The sequence below is a fragment of the Crinia signifera genome, chromosome 4 (genome assembly GCF_055691185.1).
Source record: "Crinia signifera chromosome 4, ASM5569118v1, whole genome shotgun sequence".
NCBI classification, from domain to species: Eukaryota; Metazoa; Chordata; class Amphibia; order Anura; family Myobatrachidae; genus Crinia; species Crinia signifera.
Window position 1 is genome coordinate 216,284,987 of NC_139220.1, and position 17,265 is coordinate 216,302,251.

At 43.3% G+C, this 17,265-nt stretch overlaps 1 protein-coding gene across 1 annotated transcript in view; it reads left to right on the top strand.

Annotated features, from left to right (window-relative positions):
* LOC146074986 (transient receptor potential cation channel subfamily M member 1-like) overlaps positions 1 to 6,401 on the top strand; it is a 35,647-nt gene extending 29,246 nt beyond the window's left edge. The window contains exons 12-13 of the mRNA XM_083183761.1: positions 991 to 1,123; positions 2,375 to 6,401. Of these exons, the coding sequence (XP_083039887.1) occupies positions 991 to 1,123; positions 2,375 to 3,653 (1,412 nt within the window). The 3' untranslated portion in view covers positions 3,654 to 6,401. The remainder of the gene's footprint in view (positions 1 to 990; positions 1,124 to 2,374) is intronic.
* The last annotated feature ends 10,864 nt before the right edge of the window (positions 6,402 to 17,265 follow it).

Genomic DNA, 17,265 nt, shown 5'->3' on the forward strand with positions numbered 1-17,265 from the left:
GGAGCAGTATTGTGTACTTATGTTCTTGAAAACACAGTTAAAACATTCCCAGGGTACCAGTAATATTACTGAGAATTCAGCTGGTTAAGTCACTGGAAACATCACTACGGAAACATCCTAGCTGATCATTGTGTACCAGTAACACCACCGAGGATACATCCTAGCCAATGGTGTATTTATAAAGGCTGTAGGTTGTGCAGTGATGTTCATGGGTGCCCATATACCTCATACCCTGCACCCATATAATTATACATACGGCTTGGTAGGCGCAGTACTGGCTGCAGAAATTCTTGGGAAAATGGCCATACAGCCATTTTCTCAATGATTTGTAGACGACAACTAGAGATGTCCCTGGGAGCAAGGCATAAAAACATAGCCAAAGTACTGCACCGCCTAGAGAGTAGGGGGCCACATTAAGCCTGCACAATGACCCCCTCCTTTCTTTAACCAGCCCTGATGCCAGCAGTTTACTGGGTACCAGCAAGATCACTGAGGGTAACCCTACAAGTTTACTGAGTACCAGTATCATCACCAAAAGTACATCCTAACTGACACTGGGTACCAGTAGCATCATGAGGGTACATCCTAGCAGATCACTGGGTACTATTAACACCATGAGGGTACATCCTAGCAGATCACTGGGTACCAATAGCATCACCAAGGGTACATCCTGGCAGATCACTGGGTACCAGCAGCATCAACGAGGGTTACATTCTAACAGATCACTGGGTACCTTAAGACCAATTTCTGCTGCCAAAATGTGAAAAATGTTGTGAATTAGTTTTAAAGTTTTGCTCATCCTTTTTGTAAATAATGAGCATGAATGGAGATGTAACTACATTTAGAGGAGCCTAGTGACTTCATAGACTACATTCTCACATATATTAGCTACATGGAATGTCCTCCCCTAGTCTACATATGCAATGACGCACTGTACAAGGAAGTCGGTTTTATTGATAGATGCTGTGAATTTGCTCTATAATCTTACAGAACTATTTCTAAATGATGAAGAGCTGAAGAAACTGTATGAGTTTGAAGAGCAATGTGTGGAGGAATATTTCCAAGAGAAAGAGGATGAGCAGCAGTCTTCTAATGATGAACGCATTCGGGTTACTTCAGAAAGGTACAGTGTTCTCAATGCAAGCAGCAAAAACTCAAAATGCCGGATTAAAATTAGTTTCAGGTCATATTGCTGTAGATCAGTGTTTACCTGATATCAGCAGAACCAGAAAGTCCTGCAAACGGGTTTCAGGGATTCTGTATGGTGAATATGTGTAATGGTGTAAAAAGATGATTGACAGTATTACAATTTCGACATTTGACACTAACCATTCTGCGACTGATAGAGGATGGACTATCAACCTCCATACCATTGCTTCAATCCTGGAGATTCTGTGGACAATCCCTGAGAACTAATGATAATATGCCATGCCCGGCCATAATTTGGCTATGTATAGAGCCTGCTATTGAGAGAGATTTTACAGACTCGTTTTTGCAAACATTTTGAATAAGTAATAATTTCAAAAGGAAACAAGAAGAGGGTACACCTGGGAAAGAGACTAACACATTTCCCACATCAGTAACAATTGTGCAACTTTTTAGTCAGGGCACAGTACCAGGTTTTATGTGAGGTGGGATATGTACAGGCAGTGGTATCACTACCTGTGTGCTGCCAATGAAGACAGACCCATGGGCAGCCAACATTTCAGAGTTGCTGACCACGCCCCTAGAGTGATAGAAATTGGTTTTATGGTGAGGCCACGCCCCTCTGAAATAGACCACACACCTCCATTTCAGGATCTTGCACCTTGGGTGCAGTGGGGGTGATTTTGCAGAATGTGCACCATACCTGGTGAAACCTTTGTGTACAGGAAGGGGTTCCATAGAAAGTTATGTTACAAGTTTTTGTAGATCAGAGGCCAGGGAAACATGGTGCCCTGGAAATCCCCCCAATGCCTGAAAAGGGTGGGTCCTCATGATAAGGGGTGTCATCTTGCAGCCCAACCCCCATTTTTATCACTCCAGGTGGTGCCAAACATTTACGGAGATGCTGGGCTGCTCCGGGGACTCATCTGGTTGCACTTTCAGCTCCTACACTGACAGGCTCCTGTCACTGAGGAGGAGTCCACACCCAGGTGTGGCTTACAACCCCCTAATAATGTCACTGTTGTAGATGATTGTTCATCATTTGAATTGGAAAAAAAATAGCAATATTTTTATTAACTCAGGGCAATATCTTCCTACCACATTATTGGCTCTCTGGAGTAAGTTACATATATGCTGAAACAAAATGTGGACACTTCATAGGAACAAATAGTAACTGTGTCACATTGTTTTGGTTTTACACTGAAATAGTCTCTGCTTCATTTTGTAGAGTTGAAAATATGTCGATGCGTTTGGAAGAAGTCAATGAACGTGAGCACTTCATGAAAGCTTCTCTGCAGACAGTTGACCTTCGGCTTTCTCAGCTGGAAGAACTTTCTGGAAGAATGGTTAATGCTCTTGAAAAGCTTGTTGGAATTGACAAATCAGAACTGATTCACGTACGCTCACGAGCTTCCTCTGACTGTGATGCCGCCTTTCTCCTGAGACAAGGCAGTGTTAATAGCTCTGATGGCAACAGTGTGTACAAGTACCACGGAGAGGCAGATGAGTTACCCTGTGACGAAAGCACAGGTTCAATGTCACCTGCATTGGGGCAGCGTAGAAAAGCTTATTCTTTTGGGACAAAAGCTCAGAAAGGTGAAGAGGATCAAAAGACCCAACTGGTGCCCCGACAAGCAAGTCTACGATATGCTTCAAGCGCCAATGCTGTTGCAGCAAAAGACTTTAATACAGTTACCTTAGGAATTGTTTCCCAAACGACAAGACCAATTTCCTCTATAGATATTTGGACTCCAGATAGTAATAAACACCCTGAAAACAGTGAAAAAGCTGATGAGCAATCTGTCATACAGAAGGATGTTGTCATGAATGGGCAATCAGTCACTGGTACTGATTTTTCGAACTCTCATTTAACAGTGGAACGAACAAAACTAGAAGCGGCAATATCTTATCCTTTAGAAAAATCAAAAGCGGTGCGTTATTATCCTGGTCAGACTTTTAACACTTGTCAAACAACAATGATGAAATCTAGGAGTTTTATTTTTACCCAAGGTGGAAAATTAGTTGGTGGCGTAAACAATTGGACAACAGAGTATAGCACAATTATGGACCAGATGTGTCCCACCGCAGTGGAAGATTGGGCAGACCAGTGGAGCCAAGGAGATGATTCTCGCAAGGAAACTCTAGAGCTTCCTAACATTGTATCAGATGCTGAGATCCAGGCTGAGCTGAAGCCATTGTTGACTGATACAGAAGATGACAGTGACGTTGGAGAAATAGGAAACAGTGCCTCCTACCCTTGCACGCTCTTCACCGAAGGGATAGAGACAGAAAAGTTACTCTCGGTGAAGTCAGATAAAACTTGCAGCTTTGCTTCTCCTAGGTCAAAGAGTTTACACAGCCATTCAAGGAAAACACGGTCCTTAATGGATAAGCTAGAGAGGCCCGGACATGCTAGCAGTGTCATGAATATTGTAGTGGCCTGTGGTAGTGCAACAGAGGACACTAAAACTAAGAAAGAAAACGCATCTACGGAAACAGAGTGTTAATGTTAAATGACAATTTGCGTACTGATAATTAAAAGGGTTATGGTTCACGTGTCGACAGTCATTAGGGTAAACCACTATAGGTCGACAGTCACTAGGTCGACACACGAAATAGGTTTTCATGCATTAGGTCGACATGGTCATTAGGTCGACACGGAAAAGGTCAAAATGAGTTTTTCCTGTTTTTTGTATCTATGTCAACTTAGGTCGACATGGACACCGTATAAGAGTACTGTGTCCCCTCGCTTGGCTGGCTCAACTCGCCCTGCTTCGGGCACTATTATATTCTCATTTTATGTCCACTTGTAAAGTATGAAAAACCACCTTTCTTTGAAAAAATAAAACAAGAAAAACTCATCAGCCTTTTTCATGTCGACCAAATGCTTGTATCGACCTAGTGACTGTCAACCTATATAGTGGTCGATCTGATGTCTGTCGCCCTAATGCTTTTAGACCTAATGAACGTATCCCATTAAAAGTAGAATGTCTGTCATAAAATCGTTTTTTTTTTCTAGACAATTGATTTTGTCCAGACATTGGGCCTAATTCAGACCTGATCACGGTAAATTTGTTCTCAAAATGGGCAAAACCATGCTGCACTGCAGATTATTTTTACACTGCAATTTAGATTTCAGTTTTAACACACCCACCCAAATCTACCTCTCTCTGCACATAAAACATCTGCCCCACCTGCAGTGCAGAATGGTTTTGCCCATTCTGAGAACAGATTTGTGATCAGGTCTGAATTAGGCCCAATGTGATCATATATAATATAAATGCAGAGAGCTTCAGGCCTACCATGACTGAGAAGTGGGGCTGCTTAAGATTCAGTGTGGTCATAAATATATTACTGTATGCAAACCCATCTGATGTAAGAATTTGGAAGCATATACAGTTTACAATAATTCATGTGCTGACGCTCTGGTGAAGAAAAGTGACAGAATAGTACAGATATCGCCTTACTTCGCTTTGCTGAAGTCATTGAGCACCATGGTGATGTATACAATATAACATTCTTTGTTATTGCCCATTCTGCAAACTGTAATGTATGGCAGAACGACAGGAATGCCACTCTGTTTTATTTGTAATCTAGGCATTGTGACTGTGTTTAAAATAATTCATAAGCACCTCTTAAAAAGCCAACAACACCCCCCGCGCTCCTCTCGCCAACCAGAATGACTATAAATGAAAAGCATTTGTATTTAATAAATAGGTTGGCTGTAAATAAATAAGCCTCATTGCCCCTGACAATATTAAACAATAGTCACACCACCTCACCTTAAATTAATAGATACATTATGAAAATTGTGTTTACAGTATATCCAATTTTCCATAATGTATTGATTCTAGTGTTACCCACGTGTGGCTGAATTAATATTTAAATGTTGGCGTCAGCATTAACTGTGTGAATAACCTGTCAAAAAACAGAGCAGTACACACACTAACCTGAACTTGCCACCATGATCCTGATAAGCAGTGAGGAGGAACCAGCCACAAGTCACCAGCAGAAGAGTGCTGCAGCAGCTACAGGAAACCTCCAGAATTTTCCTGTTACAGAAGTTTGGCTGTGGCAGTAACTATGCACATGGTGCATTTTTGCCATGCAATGCAACACACGCTCCTGCTATCTATTATATTCTAAAAGGTGCTATATAAATACTAAGTATGTTCTGATTGGTTGCTATGGGCAACATCCAATCTTCAAAAGAACGCCCATCTTAGTAATACCGCTTTCAGACCGCACTCTAGACCCAGGTTATTGCCGTGTTCTTGCGGCCCCAACACGGGTCAAGGTGCGGTCTGAAAAGGCCACCACGGGTCGAGCAACACGGGTGTTCAACCCTGGTAATGACCAGGGTTGAACACGGCTATGACCCGTGTCAAGTGCAGTGCGAACGGGTGCCTGGGTCGAGCGACCCGTGTCCCATTCCCCGTATGGAGGAGGCAGCACTGTCAGCTCCAAGTACTGCCTCCTCCAGAGCCCCCGATGACGCGCTGCCGCCCAGCTCCGCCCCCTGTGACGTCACCGACTCGGCAATATGCCGTGACGGAACTTTCAGACCGCATTGCCGTGTTGCTCTGGGGATGGGACCCGTGTCCTAATCCCGTGTGCGACACGGCATTTGCGGTCTGAAAGTAGTATAAATTTACCCCTGAATGTCCATCAGAGCACGATCTCCAATGAGTGCGCTTGTGCATCATGGTTCACAGCAGCTTCAACAAACCACAACACTCCCATAATACGCTCATAAGAAGGACAATTTCCATGTGTCTGCATAGCTGCCTCCCTGTCACATTCCCGGAACACCCAATACATTATCACGACAGTCCTGAGACTGTGTGCCCCAATTAGTACTGTGACTCATGCGCAGTGGAAGAAATAGCTCAACTGTGTCTGACATCAATATTGCGTCAGACTCAGAATCAGTCCCTCATGGTAAATTCACTAACGCTTCTAAAAATGCTAAGATGTTGCCCATAGCAACCAATCAGATTCATCATTTCTCTATTGCATCCTAGACAATTATAGACAGGATCTGATTGGTTGCAATGGGCAACATCACTTCTTTTTATTTTGAAAGCTTTAGTAACTATTCCCCCCAGAGTGCAAAAACTCCATGTCTGCTGCCTATACCCTAATATGTGAAAGATGTTCTAGGCTTCATTTGAATGTCACACATATATTACATTTAGGAATACAGGGGCAGATTTATTAAGCTTGGTGAAGTAATTATGTGGCTGGTACTTTATCACCGGCCAATCAGCTCCTACCTGTCATTTTTCAAACCAAGCCTGTAACTTAACAGTTGGGAGCTGATTGGCCGGTGATAAAAACCAGACACTTTATCAGTTCGCCAAGCTTAATATATCTGCCCCTCAGTTACAAATGACTTTACAATATAATAAATGTAATGCTGTATGCTAGCCAAGCACAGTGCAAAATTGCTTACTATAAGCAATAAATGGTCCAGTATGTGGCCCCAGAGACCACACTGCCCAATAATTATAAGCATTGATAAGAACCTCTATTGGGCATTTTGGTAAATGTCGGTCACACAATAAAGGCCATTCCCCTGCATGGTGTATTCTTCCCAGGGATGTTATACATATTCTTGCTTATAATTGCTGAATCTTATCCAATTTGGCCACACATATGCAAAGTTTGGGAGAGGACCCACAATGTCAGCCCACCCTCCCAAGGTTATTCAGACCTGATCACTGGGCTGCGAATGCACAGGTCTGGCGATGAATGAATGACTGCTTATATGTATGGCTCACAATACACATGCACAACACCATCCAGCAATAAAATCCAGCACCTTTTTTTTAATCGATAGCTGTTCACCAGTTGATTGACAGGAGGCTGGCGTTAGTGGGTGGTAACTGGACATTTTCTGTGAGTGCCAGGTAAAATGCAGGTGTGCCCAGGCGTTCTCAGGGAGGGAGTGTGACGTCAGCTCAGGCATCAGCCTGTGTCCATCACACCCTTCAAGAAAGTCCTGGGTTACGCACACACTGCACACTCACGGGAAAATTAGACGACAAGTAAGTTGCGAATGGATTTGCAGCTAATCGGCAATACTCTCACAAGCCATTTGCAGGGAGGTATTCACTCTGGTGGGTGGCGGCCATCTGATCGCAGGGGTCTGCAAATGAGCAGAGATGGGATTATGTCTGAATAATCCTTTAGTTCTGGGATATACAGATTGTTCAGGATTTGGCAAACCCCACACACACACACACACACACACATAACCACAACTAGGTCCCACAGCAGCTGAACCCATGCTTAAGTTCTGCCATTGGGGCAGATGTATTAAGCCTGGAGAAGAGATAAAGTGGAGATAAAGTGGAGATAAAGTGAAAGGAGATAAAGCACCAGCCAATGAACCATGCTTGCCTACTTTTGAAAACTAGTTTCAGGGAGATTATAATTAATAATAGAATTTTGCACAGCGCCCCATTGAGGGGCATGTCATTCTCCACCCAAGGGCATGTCTAGTTCCATATATGGAGAGATTGTGAAAAGAGATTGTGAATGTGGCACCTAGAAGCGCGGGTGTGTACTGCTATATATGAGAGGAATTAATTTTTGGGGCAATTGTAGATGAGCCCCAAAGCAGTTAGTAAGAGCTACTATACTTGCTAAAGTGCTGGGAAATGTTTCTGATGAGTAAATGCTAATGTAACTGTCTCTCATTCCTTTTACCCCAAAAAATGTAACAGTGTAATGTAGGTGTTTTGTTCATATGTTTGTAAATCCAGTCGTAAATTCAGTCGTAAATCCAGACATGTGAGTTCACTGCTGTGCTGTTTTATTCCATCCAACTCCAGACACACTGTCTCAGGACCACCCACTTCCTAGCATTCCCCTGGTCCATCACCGAAGATTCAGAGTTACACATATTAGTAAGGGAGTGTCTACAAATTTTAAGAATTCTAATACGCTAACATCCCATCCTCTTTTCTTTAAAGATAAGCCCTGTACGCTTCAATGCAACAATTAACAACATCGTATTAAAAACATCATCTAACATATAACATTCCCTTTTGGGTCTTTCATACACAGTCTGCTCTTCATCGACCATGTTGGACCTTTCTAGAATCGTGGTTTGTTCACCATTATCAGGATCATCATACATGTCAGATGAAGGGTATTCTTCAGTCATGTTGTCTTCATTGTGGTTAGCTTGAGATCTTAAATCCACCCGATTTCTTCTTACTTACGTTCCACGCTCTGTACGTATAGTATAAGATCTTGGTGCTACTTGTGGTTGCACAATAACTTTCTGCGCCCAAATACCTTTCTCGTCATCTGTGAGACGGACTTGGTCACCCGTTTTTAGATCAGATAAGCTTTTTGTTCACCTGTCATGGAACAGTTTCTGTTTCGCCTGTTGACGTTCCTTACTCAGTCTGATCAATGCTGAGTTATGTGTTTTAAGCAGTTCATCATGTATCAGGAGATTTGCTCAAATCCTCCTTCCCATCAGCATTTGTGCAGGAGAAAGCCCATTCTGTAAAGGTGTACTGCGGTAGATTAAAATACTTTTATAGAAATCTTCACCTTCTTGAGCTTTTTTCATAATACTCTTTACAGTTTTTACTGAACTTTCCACCAACCCATTTGAGTGTGGATAGTGGGGACTTGACGTAGTATGGACAAATTCCCACTCATCAGCAAATTGTCTAAATTCAGCACTGGAAAACTGAGGACGATTGTCAGTGAACACTTCCATAGGAACATCATGCCTTGCAAAGATTGACTTCATGCAATTGATTACGGCTTTACTATTAGTTGTATGTAGTGTCTTCACCTGATGGTAGTTAGAGTAATAATCAATCACGACAATGTTTGTTTTCCCATTACAATCAAACAAATCTGCACCAACTTTCTGGTACGGTCTCTCTGGCACTGCATGAGGACTCAGTGGCTCGATTTGTTCTTTTGGTCTATACGTGAGACATAATTCACATGTAGCTGTAGTCTGTGCTATGTCTTGGTTCATTCTTGGCCAATACATAACTTACATTTTTCTTCTCCTAAGTGGCCTTCATGTATCTTTCACAGCATAATTTTTCTTAGTCGTGCAGGTATGACAAACCTATTGCCTTTGTAAATAATACCATCGACAACTGTAAGGTCCCTGCGGTACATCCAATAATCATGAATACACAGCGGGCACGCATGTTTTTCTGCTGGCCAACTTTTCAGAATGATATCCTACAACATGTTCATTGTGTCATCTGTCTCAGTTTCTTTCCGTATCTGTTCTTGTCTTACAAGAGACACTGGTAGAGAAGCTACAATCAAATTAACATAGACTTCTATCTCTTCATCCATCAGATTTTTGGAACCTTCACTTTTGTCCACAGCATGAGAAAGTGTATCAGCGATGTACAGGTATTTACCAGGACAGTACAGCAAGTGTATATCATATTTCTATAGTCTGATCAGCATTTGTTGAATTCTCATGTAATGATTTAGTCATGATAGCTATCAATGGCTTGTGGTCAGTTTGCACTGTAAATGTTTGACCATACACAAATTGATGAAATCGCTCACATGCATATGTGATCGCTAGAAGTTCTTTTTCTATCTGAGAATACCTTGTTTCAGCACTTGTCAGTGCTCTTGATGCATAGATTACTGGTTGCCATGTATCCTCATGTTCTTGTAACAACACTGAGCCTAGGCCAAATTGCGAAGCATCTGCTGAAATTCTTATTCTTTTCGCAGGATCAAAGAAGTTTAGCACTGGTTGCTCTGTAATGATCTGTTTCAAGTTTTGCCAACTTTCTTCTTGTTCATGTGACCACATCCACTCGTTATCTTTGTCCAACAACCATCTAAGAGAGGCTGTTCATTCAGAGAGTTGAGAAATAAACTTTCCTAAGTAAGTAATCATTCCTAGGAATCTTCTGATGTTATCTTTGTTGTTAGGACGTTCCATGTTCACTATGACCACGTCATCCATAAAGGTAAGTGTTTACATGCAAAATTCACATTTGTCCTTGTTTTGCTTTAGATTCACTTTCTTGACAAGTTCCATTACTTGTCTCAATCTAGTATCATGCTCATCCTTTGTAGATCACCAGACAATAATGTCATCCATCATTGTTTCAACACCTGGAATATGTTCAAAAATCATGTGCATCTTTTTGTGATATACTTCTGGAGCAGACAAAATTCCATATGGTAGTCGAAGAAATCTGTATTGACCTTCAGTTTTATTAAATGTACAAAGCTTTGAGCTGGCCTCATGTAGCTTCATTTGCCAGAATCCTGGAGATGCGTCCAGTTTACTGAACCATTTTGCTCCCGCAAATTGCGACATGATTTCATCTCTAGTTGGTAGTTTCAAATGTTCTCGTTTAATAGCTTTGTTTAAATCTCTGGGGGTCTAGACATATTGTAAGTTGTCCATTTTTCTTTTTAACAATTACTAAGGAGCTTACCCAGTCAGTAGGCTCATCAACTGTCTGTATCACATCCAAGGCTTTCATGCGATTTAACTCTTGTTTTAGTCTTTCTCTCAGCGCAAACAGCACTTTTCTACAGAGGTGTATCATGGAAGAAACTTGCGTGTCTGTATTTATTTTATGCTCTCCAGGCAAGCAACCTAGACCTTCAAACAAGTCTCTGTATTCTGAAAACATAGATTTGCAGTCATCTTCTACTTGTGATGTCACCGTAAAAACTTTCTTTAGCAAGCTTAGTTTCTCACAGGAACTTAATCCAGTGAAATCGGTTGCACAATTGGATCCACAATCAGTAGGGATGTTTTAAACTGTTGTCCCTTATATTTCAGTGTCACTAAGCATGTACCTTTCACAGGAATTTCCTCCCCTGTGTAACCAGTAAACTTTCACTTTGGCTGGATGAATTTTAGGATTTACTCTAAAAGTCTTATAGTCTTGAAACGATATTAAATTCACCTGCGCACCAGTATCAAGCTTAAAGGGAATAACAATCTCATTCACAGTTAAAGGGACAATCCATTCTTTCTTATCTGCACTGCAAAGTTCAATGCAATCCACAAAGAACTCTTCTGTTTGTTTAACAGCATGCACTTTGGTTGTTTCACTCTTCATTTTACAGCATTTGGCAAAGTGATTAAGTCTACCACATTTCATGCAGGTTTTACCATAAGCAGGGCACCTTATGGGATTGTGAGCATTTCCACATCTACTACAAATTTCGTTATTAGACTGTGGCTTCGACTGCTTCATTCTTGAGAATGGAGGTTTGCTTGGCTCTGTTTGCTCTGGGCGCTGACAAGTTTGCACCGGCCCTGGAGGGTAGGCAACTATGCAATGAACTGTGTTTGAAAATGACAGTTGGGGGTTGATTCGCTGGTGCTTTATCTCCTATTACTTTATCTCCACTTTATCTCTTTTCCAGGCTTAATATATCTGCCCCATTGTTTGCAAATAAATGTGACCCAGGTCACATATGCTATGAACAGTCATCCAAATGGCCTTATTCATATACCTAGTTTGAAATGTAAAAACTATGAGGAGGGTAGTCGTCATACAGGTCCCTTCCAAGTGAGGATCACCAGTTTATCAAAAAGGGTCCAAAAAACATTCAGTCATATTTTCTAGGCAATTATTTGTAAACCGACCCCAGCATGTTATATTTTATTGATTTACTCCTGAGGCACATTTTAAGACTAGCACTCTGATTGCCCAATAGAAAGGTGGATGATAGTTATTTTTGCTTGCCCCTTCCCGCTTTGATAACATACAATTTGTCCATGTCATCAGTTAGCACATGAATACTGTGGTTTCAGGAAGGAAGTATACTGGTTTCCCGATGTGTCACTTTCACGTGTACATGGCGTTCTGGTACCAGATCTGGATGTTATGTTACATAAATCATTGAATGGAATGCTGCCTTAAACCCTAGAGTCTCTAGGGAACTGTGCTGCTGGCCATTTTGGCACTCAGTAGTTTAATATGTATGTTAATAAGAGTGGCAATTGCAGTCCATTCACTACTATTACGGCACTGTTGTTACTTTTAATGCACATCCCAAATACATGTACAGTAAGTGTGATATACTGCCATCAAGTGCACAATAGTGAAATGGATTTCAGGTTATTGAATTTCTTTGCAATAAACAATATTATACAAAAACACTGTTTAAATATTAACTTCTGTGGTTTTGATAAAAGAAATGTACACTCTCTACACTTGTCGTTTATATTTTTCTATACAGAAATGGATATGAACTTGAATAAGGAAGTAAAATTTCAGGATAAATGTTGCTTGAACTGATTACGCTCCCATATCCATAATGGTTCAGATTCAGGATGGTGACAGTATAAACATGTGGTATGCGTGTTATTGATCTAATACCGCTTCAGATTGGCTGTAGAGTCACATGTGCAAAAATGTAGCTCCTGGTTGCTTGGAACCATGGCACCCAGGGCAAGCCCAGGTCACGGCGCCCTCCCCCACGGCACTCTCCTTCCACATAATGCCCCACTAGTGCCATTTACCCATATAATGCCTCCAGTAGTGCCACCTACACACATAATACCCCCAGTAGTGCCACCTACACACATAGATCCCCCATTAGTGCCATTTGCTCATAATGCCCACAGTAGTGTCTCCTGCTCATAATGCCCCAGTAGTGCCTCACACATTATGCCACAAGTAATACCAACTGTCCGCTGGCTTGTCCGCTCCAGCCTCCGCCTCTGCAGACCCCGATGCTGTAAGCAGTAGTTGCGCTGATTATATACATGCCCACCTTAGTAGCACCCCTTATACATAATGCTTACAGTAGTAATGCCAATTACACCCAAATGCCCACAGTAGTACAGTCAAATACACATAATGCCCATAGTTGCCCACAATATTAGCGCTGCTTATACACAATGTCCAGTGCGTACCACAGTAGTAGTGCGACTTATACATACAGTAATACTCATAGATGTTGATGGTAGTAGCGTTGCTTACATATAATGTCCATCGTTTCTCACAGTAGCAGTATTGCTTATACATAGTGCCCACAGTTGCCAACAGTAGTAGCGCTAATTATAGAGAACACCCACAGTGGTACTCTCCCAACACACACTTTATTTACCTAATGCTGGCTGGCAGCTCATCCTCTCCTCTTCAGCCTTGTTCCCCTGTAGCTCCACCCCATCATGGGTAGCTATGCCCCCTTTTCAGTCCCTGCTGATGCTGATGTTTTCTCAGGGGGTTTGGAGCCGGGAGGGAGCTTCATGCTGATGCAGCAGCAGCCACAGAGGAGATGACAGCAGCAGAAGGAATGCAGCAGCATCTTCTGCTGAACAGCTAGAGCCCTCTACAAATTGTTGCTCCTGGAGCCAACCTCCCTATGCCCCTGCCTGGTTGCAGTGGCTCCAAGCTACAGAAAATAAAACTGACCTGGGGCAGCCGACTTCTGGATTCCGCAAACTTCGCAGCCCATCGCAAAGAGGCCATGCAGCATACCAATGCAATGCTTACCCTCATGGAATGGTAAGAAAGCTCACGAAAATTGGGTCCCCCTCCCAGCTGCCCAGAAGGTTGCGCAAGCTTCCCGCATTTATCTGACTGCTCCCCACAGCCCCCTTCTCCTCCGGTCAAATACCTGAATCCGCAGCTTTTTTGGGGGGCGGGGCTTGATGATGGTGGGCGGGGCTTGATGATATTGAGCTCAGCTCTGCACCAGAAATGCCACAGAGAGGAGACATTTAATGTCGGCAAGTATGAGCATACCAGAGGAGGAGGGAACACAGAGTTATGGGCTTCGGCCGTAATAAAGGTGTGAGAAAGCATATGGGGATGTTGTAAGAGGCATGTAGGACCTGATGGGTAGGTGAGGGTTATCTTATTCACATTTGAGGAGGTCTGATGTGCATGTAAGGCATGGGTTCTCAAACACAGGGTTCTGTTTACTAAGCATTGGAGAGAGATCAATGGATGGAGATAAAGGGGGTTATTCTGTTTGATTCGTCCTCCATGCTCACGCATGGAAGACCGATGTTGTGGTTGTGTGCATTTCCAATGGAAGTCACCCTGTGACACGGGGGCATTCAGCTGACATCACCGGATGTCAGCTGCCTGCCCAGTTCCTGTCCAGTGTGCATGCAATATAAGTGATCTGAGAGTCACTTAGATATGCGTGCACCTTCCACATCATTCGATGGTCGGCGACCGTCAAATAATGTGGGTGTTTCCCCATAGGCTGCAAACGGATGTTTATGTTAAAAATCCATTTACGGTCTTGCGGGGGAATTCACACTGCAAATGGGGGGCAGCGGCATATGCGAACGGCGGGCTGGTGAAAAATGATATGCAGGGCTGCGAACGAATCAGCGCTGCGTGTCAACCAGAATAACCCCCAAAGTACAAGCCAATTGGCTTCTAACTGATTTCAAACACCTGGCAATTAGGAGCTGGTTGGCTGTTACTTTATCTCTCTCCAAGGCTTAGTACATAGACCCCACAGTCCTCAGGTCTCCAAACAGTTCATGGTTTCCAGGTCACCTGTGGATCACTACTGGGAAATCTTTAGCATTTTCCATATTTGATATTCCTGATTATGTTAATTGACAGACAATATTTTAAGTAACCTAAGAGTTTTAAATTCAAAACTAATCAAAGATGTTTAACTTCTCTTTTTCTACTGTACAACACTCTGGTTGAAGGACAGTCATTGACAGCTACAGTACATACTGCATTAACCAGTCTGGTGTTTTCCAAACCTGGTCCTCAGGAGCCCTAACTGTTCACAAATTCCAGGCCACTTAGCAGATGCACAGGTGTAGAACATTTGTCACAGTTTAAGGATCCAAAGGTGACCTTAAATACATTAATTATGAAGAATCAGTGGTCATCGGTGGGTCCAATCTCAGTACAGCTGCGGTGGTACAGAGGTCCACCGGAGCTTGCTGCAGCACAGGCTGAGTGGTACTAGGCAGGAGCTGCCAGTAGCAGGGCTCCTGTGACAGAACTGATTAACTCTGCAGCTGTAGTGGGTGCACAGCAGAGCTCCGTTAGAAGAGCAGTGGTTACACTTGGTTCCAGCTGTGAACCACACAGGTGCTGCTGTATATGCAGGTGCCCCATTACAGCTTGGAGCCTGGAGGAAAGCGACTCCATTGTCTCTGGGAGTTAGGCACAGGGCCATAATTACCGGTGTGTCGTGGTGCCTTGCCCACAGCGCATAGGCACTGTGGGCGCAGTTCCAACAGCAGCACCCTCACTGGGATTGTCCACACCTTCCGGGCAGCTTCTTCTGTAGCCGTCTAGCTTCAGCTTCCATCCCTCCCTGCTTCCTCCTGCTTATCAGCAAGGGAGTAGGGGGTCTGAATATCGAAGGCTGCAGAAATGGAGGGGAGAGTTTACCATTATTAGGCACTGCCCCTTTATACAGCGATTTGTGGGCCAATTGAGGGGGCGTGGCCTATATGATAGGACTGCTCCTTTGTGAAAATCCTGCTTTTGTCCTGAGCCTGGGGGTCTATGTAAAAGACTGCATCATGACAATGTTAGCCAGGACTGTAACTAGGTATGTGCCAGTGGCCTTGCCTATGCACCATCTCGCAGCACAACTCGCATAACCACTCCAAGCTGCTGATTGCCCATCTGCTCCCCTCCGCTCCCCACTGCTGTTGCCTGCTGTTGACCTGTCCATTCCTGTCAGCTGCCCTCCTCTGTCTGTTGTCCACTGCAAGCTTTGATTGGCTCACCGAGAGGGGAGCAGAAGCGGGCTCTGTGCTAGGCTCTCCAAAGTATATGAAAAGTGTATCATGGGGAAGAGGAGATCGGCAAATGAACAATCAAAAGGTCAAATAGCATGTCAAGCCCAGCATGCCGACATGCTACTAATGCTATTTACAGCATTGTATTCCTGTCAGCTTTACAATTTAAAACATTATAGTAAAGCAACAAAGGACACACACTGGCCACACAATGGGCAGTTAGTAATGAAGGTGAGTTCACAATCAACTGCAGAAAAAAAGTTACAAAATATTGTCACAAAGCAGTTGAAGCATACAGTGTAGTTTGACTCATAATAAACAGATTAATAGGAAGTCTTAAAGCAGTGTACTAGCAGGTTCATGGGGAACAGGAACGCACAGCAGCATTGTTCCCCAGGCTCTCCACCTCAGAATGATGCTAAACAGTATTATGGTACAGTACTGCATACTCACTTGGGGATATTGTGAAAGACATTGTACAGGTTGGGCGCTCTGAACCAGAGCCGGCCCTAGCCTAAATGATGCCCTAGGCAAGATTTTGGCTGGTGCCCCTCTTAGCACCGCGACTAGTTCCGCCTCTGACCCTGCTCCCCTTTCCCAGCACCATCAACCCTCATCATAGCAGTCATCATTTTGGTGCTCCTACCTGCAATATTATAAATAGAAACAGTGCACACATTCGGTGCTCAGCCCAAACAGGGGTGTGTTCTTGCTGGAAAGGGGCATGGCCACACAATAATACCCCCAATTCAAATTATGCCACACAGTAGTGCATCTTTATTCACATTATATCTTGCGATGGTGTCCCTTATTCACGTTACATCACACAGTAGTACCACTTTACCTTATGTACATTACTCCTCACATTATTCACATTATACCCTTAGAAAAAAATCCTGTGAAAATATTGTATTTTAAGCACCTCCATGGCCACACTGCAACCCAGCACAAAGCAGTGTGTGCTGGGCAGAGGAGAAGAGCTGCAGCTGCTGCTGTCACTTAAGTGGAGGGGGCCCAGGGCCCCCACTGGGCCCTTCCATCAGACTTTGGCCTGGGTAATTTGTACCCCCCTACCCCTTTCTCTCGGCACCCCTGATAATACCACACAGTAATGCCCCTTACACATGACACACATTATTAATGTCCTTATAACCATAATGCCCATTACACATTATGCCAACCTTTATTAATGTCCTTCATACACATAATGACACACATAATGCCTGTTACACATATGTCGCACATTATTAATGCATTTATACATGACACACATAATGCCCCTTACACATGTGCCGAACACTATTGCACAAGCAACCCACCCACAGACAGCACTCGCACAGCCGCTAACACTGTGACCTCTGCCTCGGCTTGGATACAGATGTTTCCTC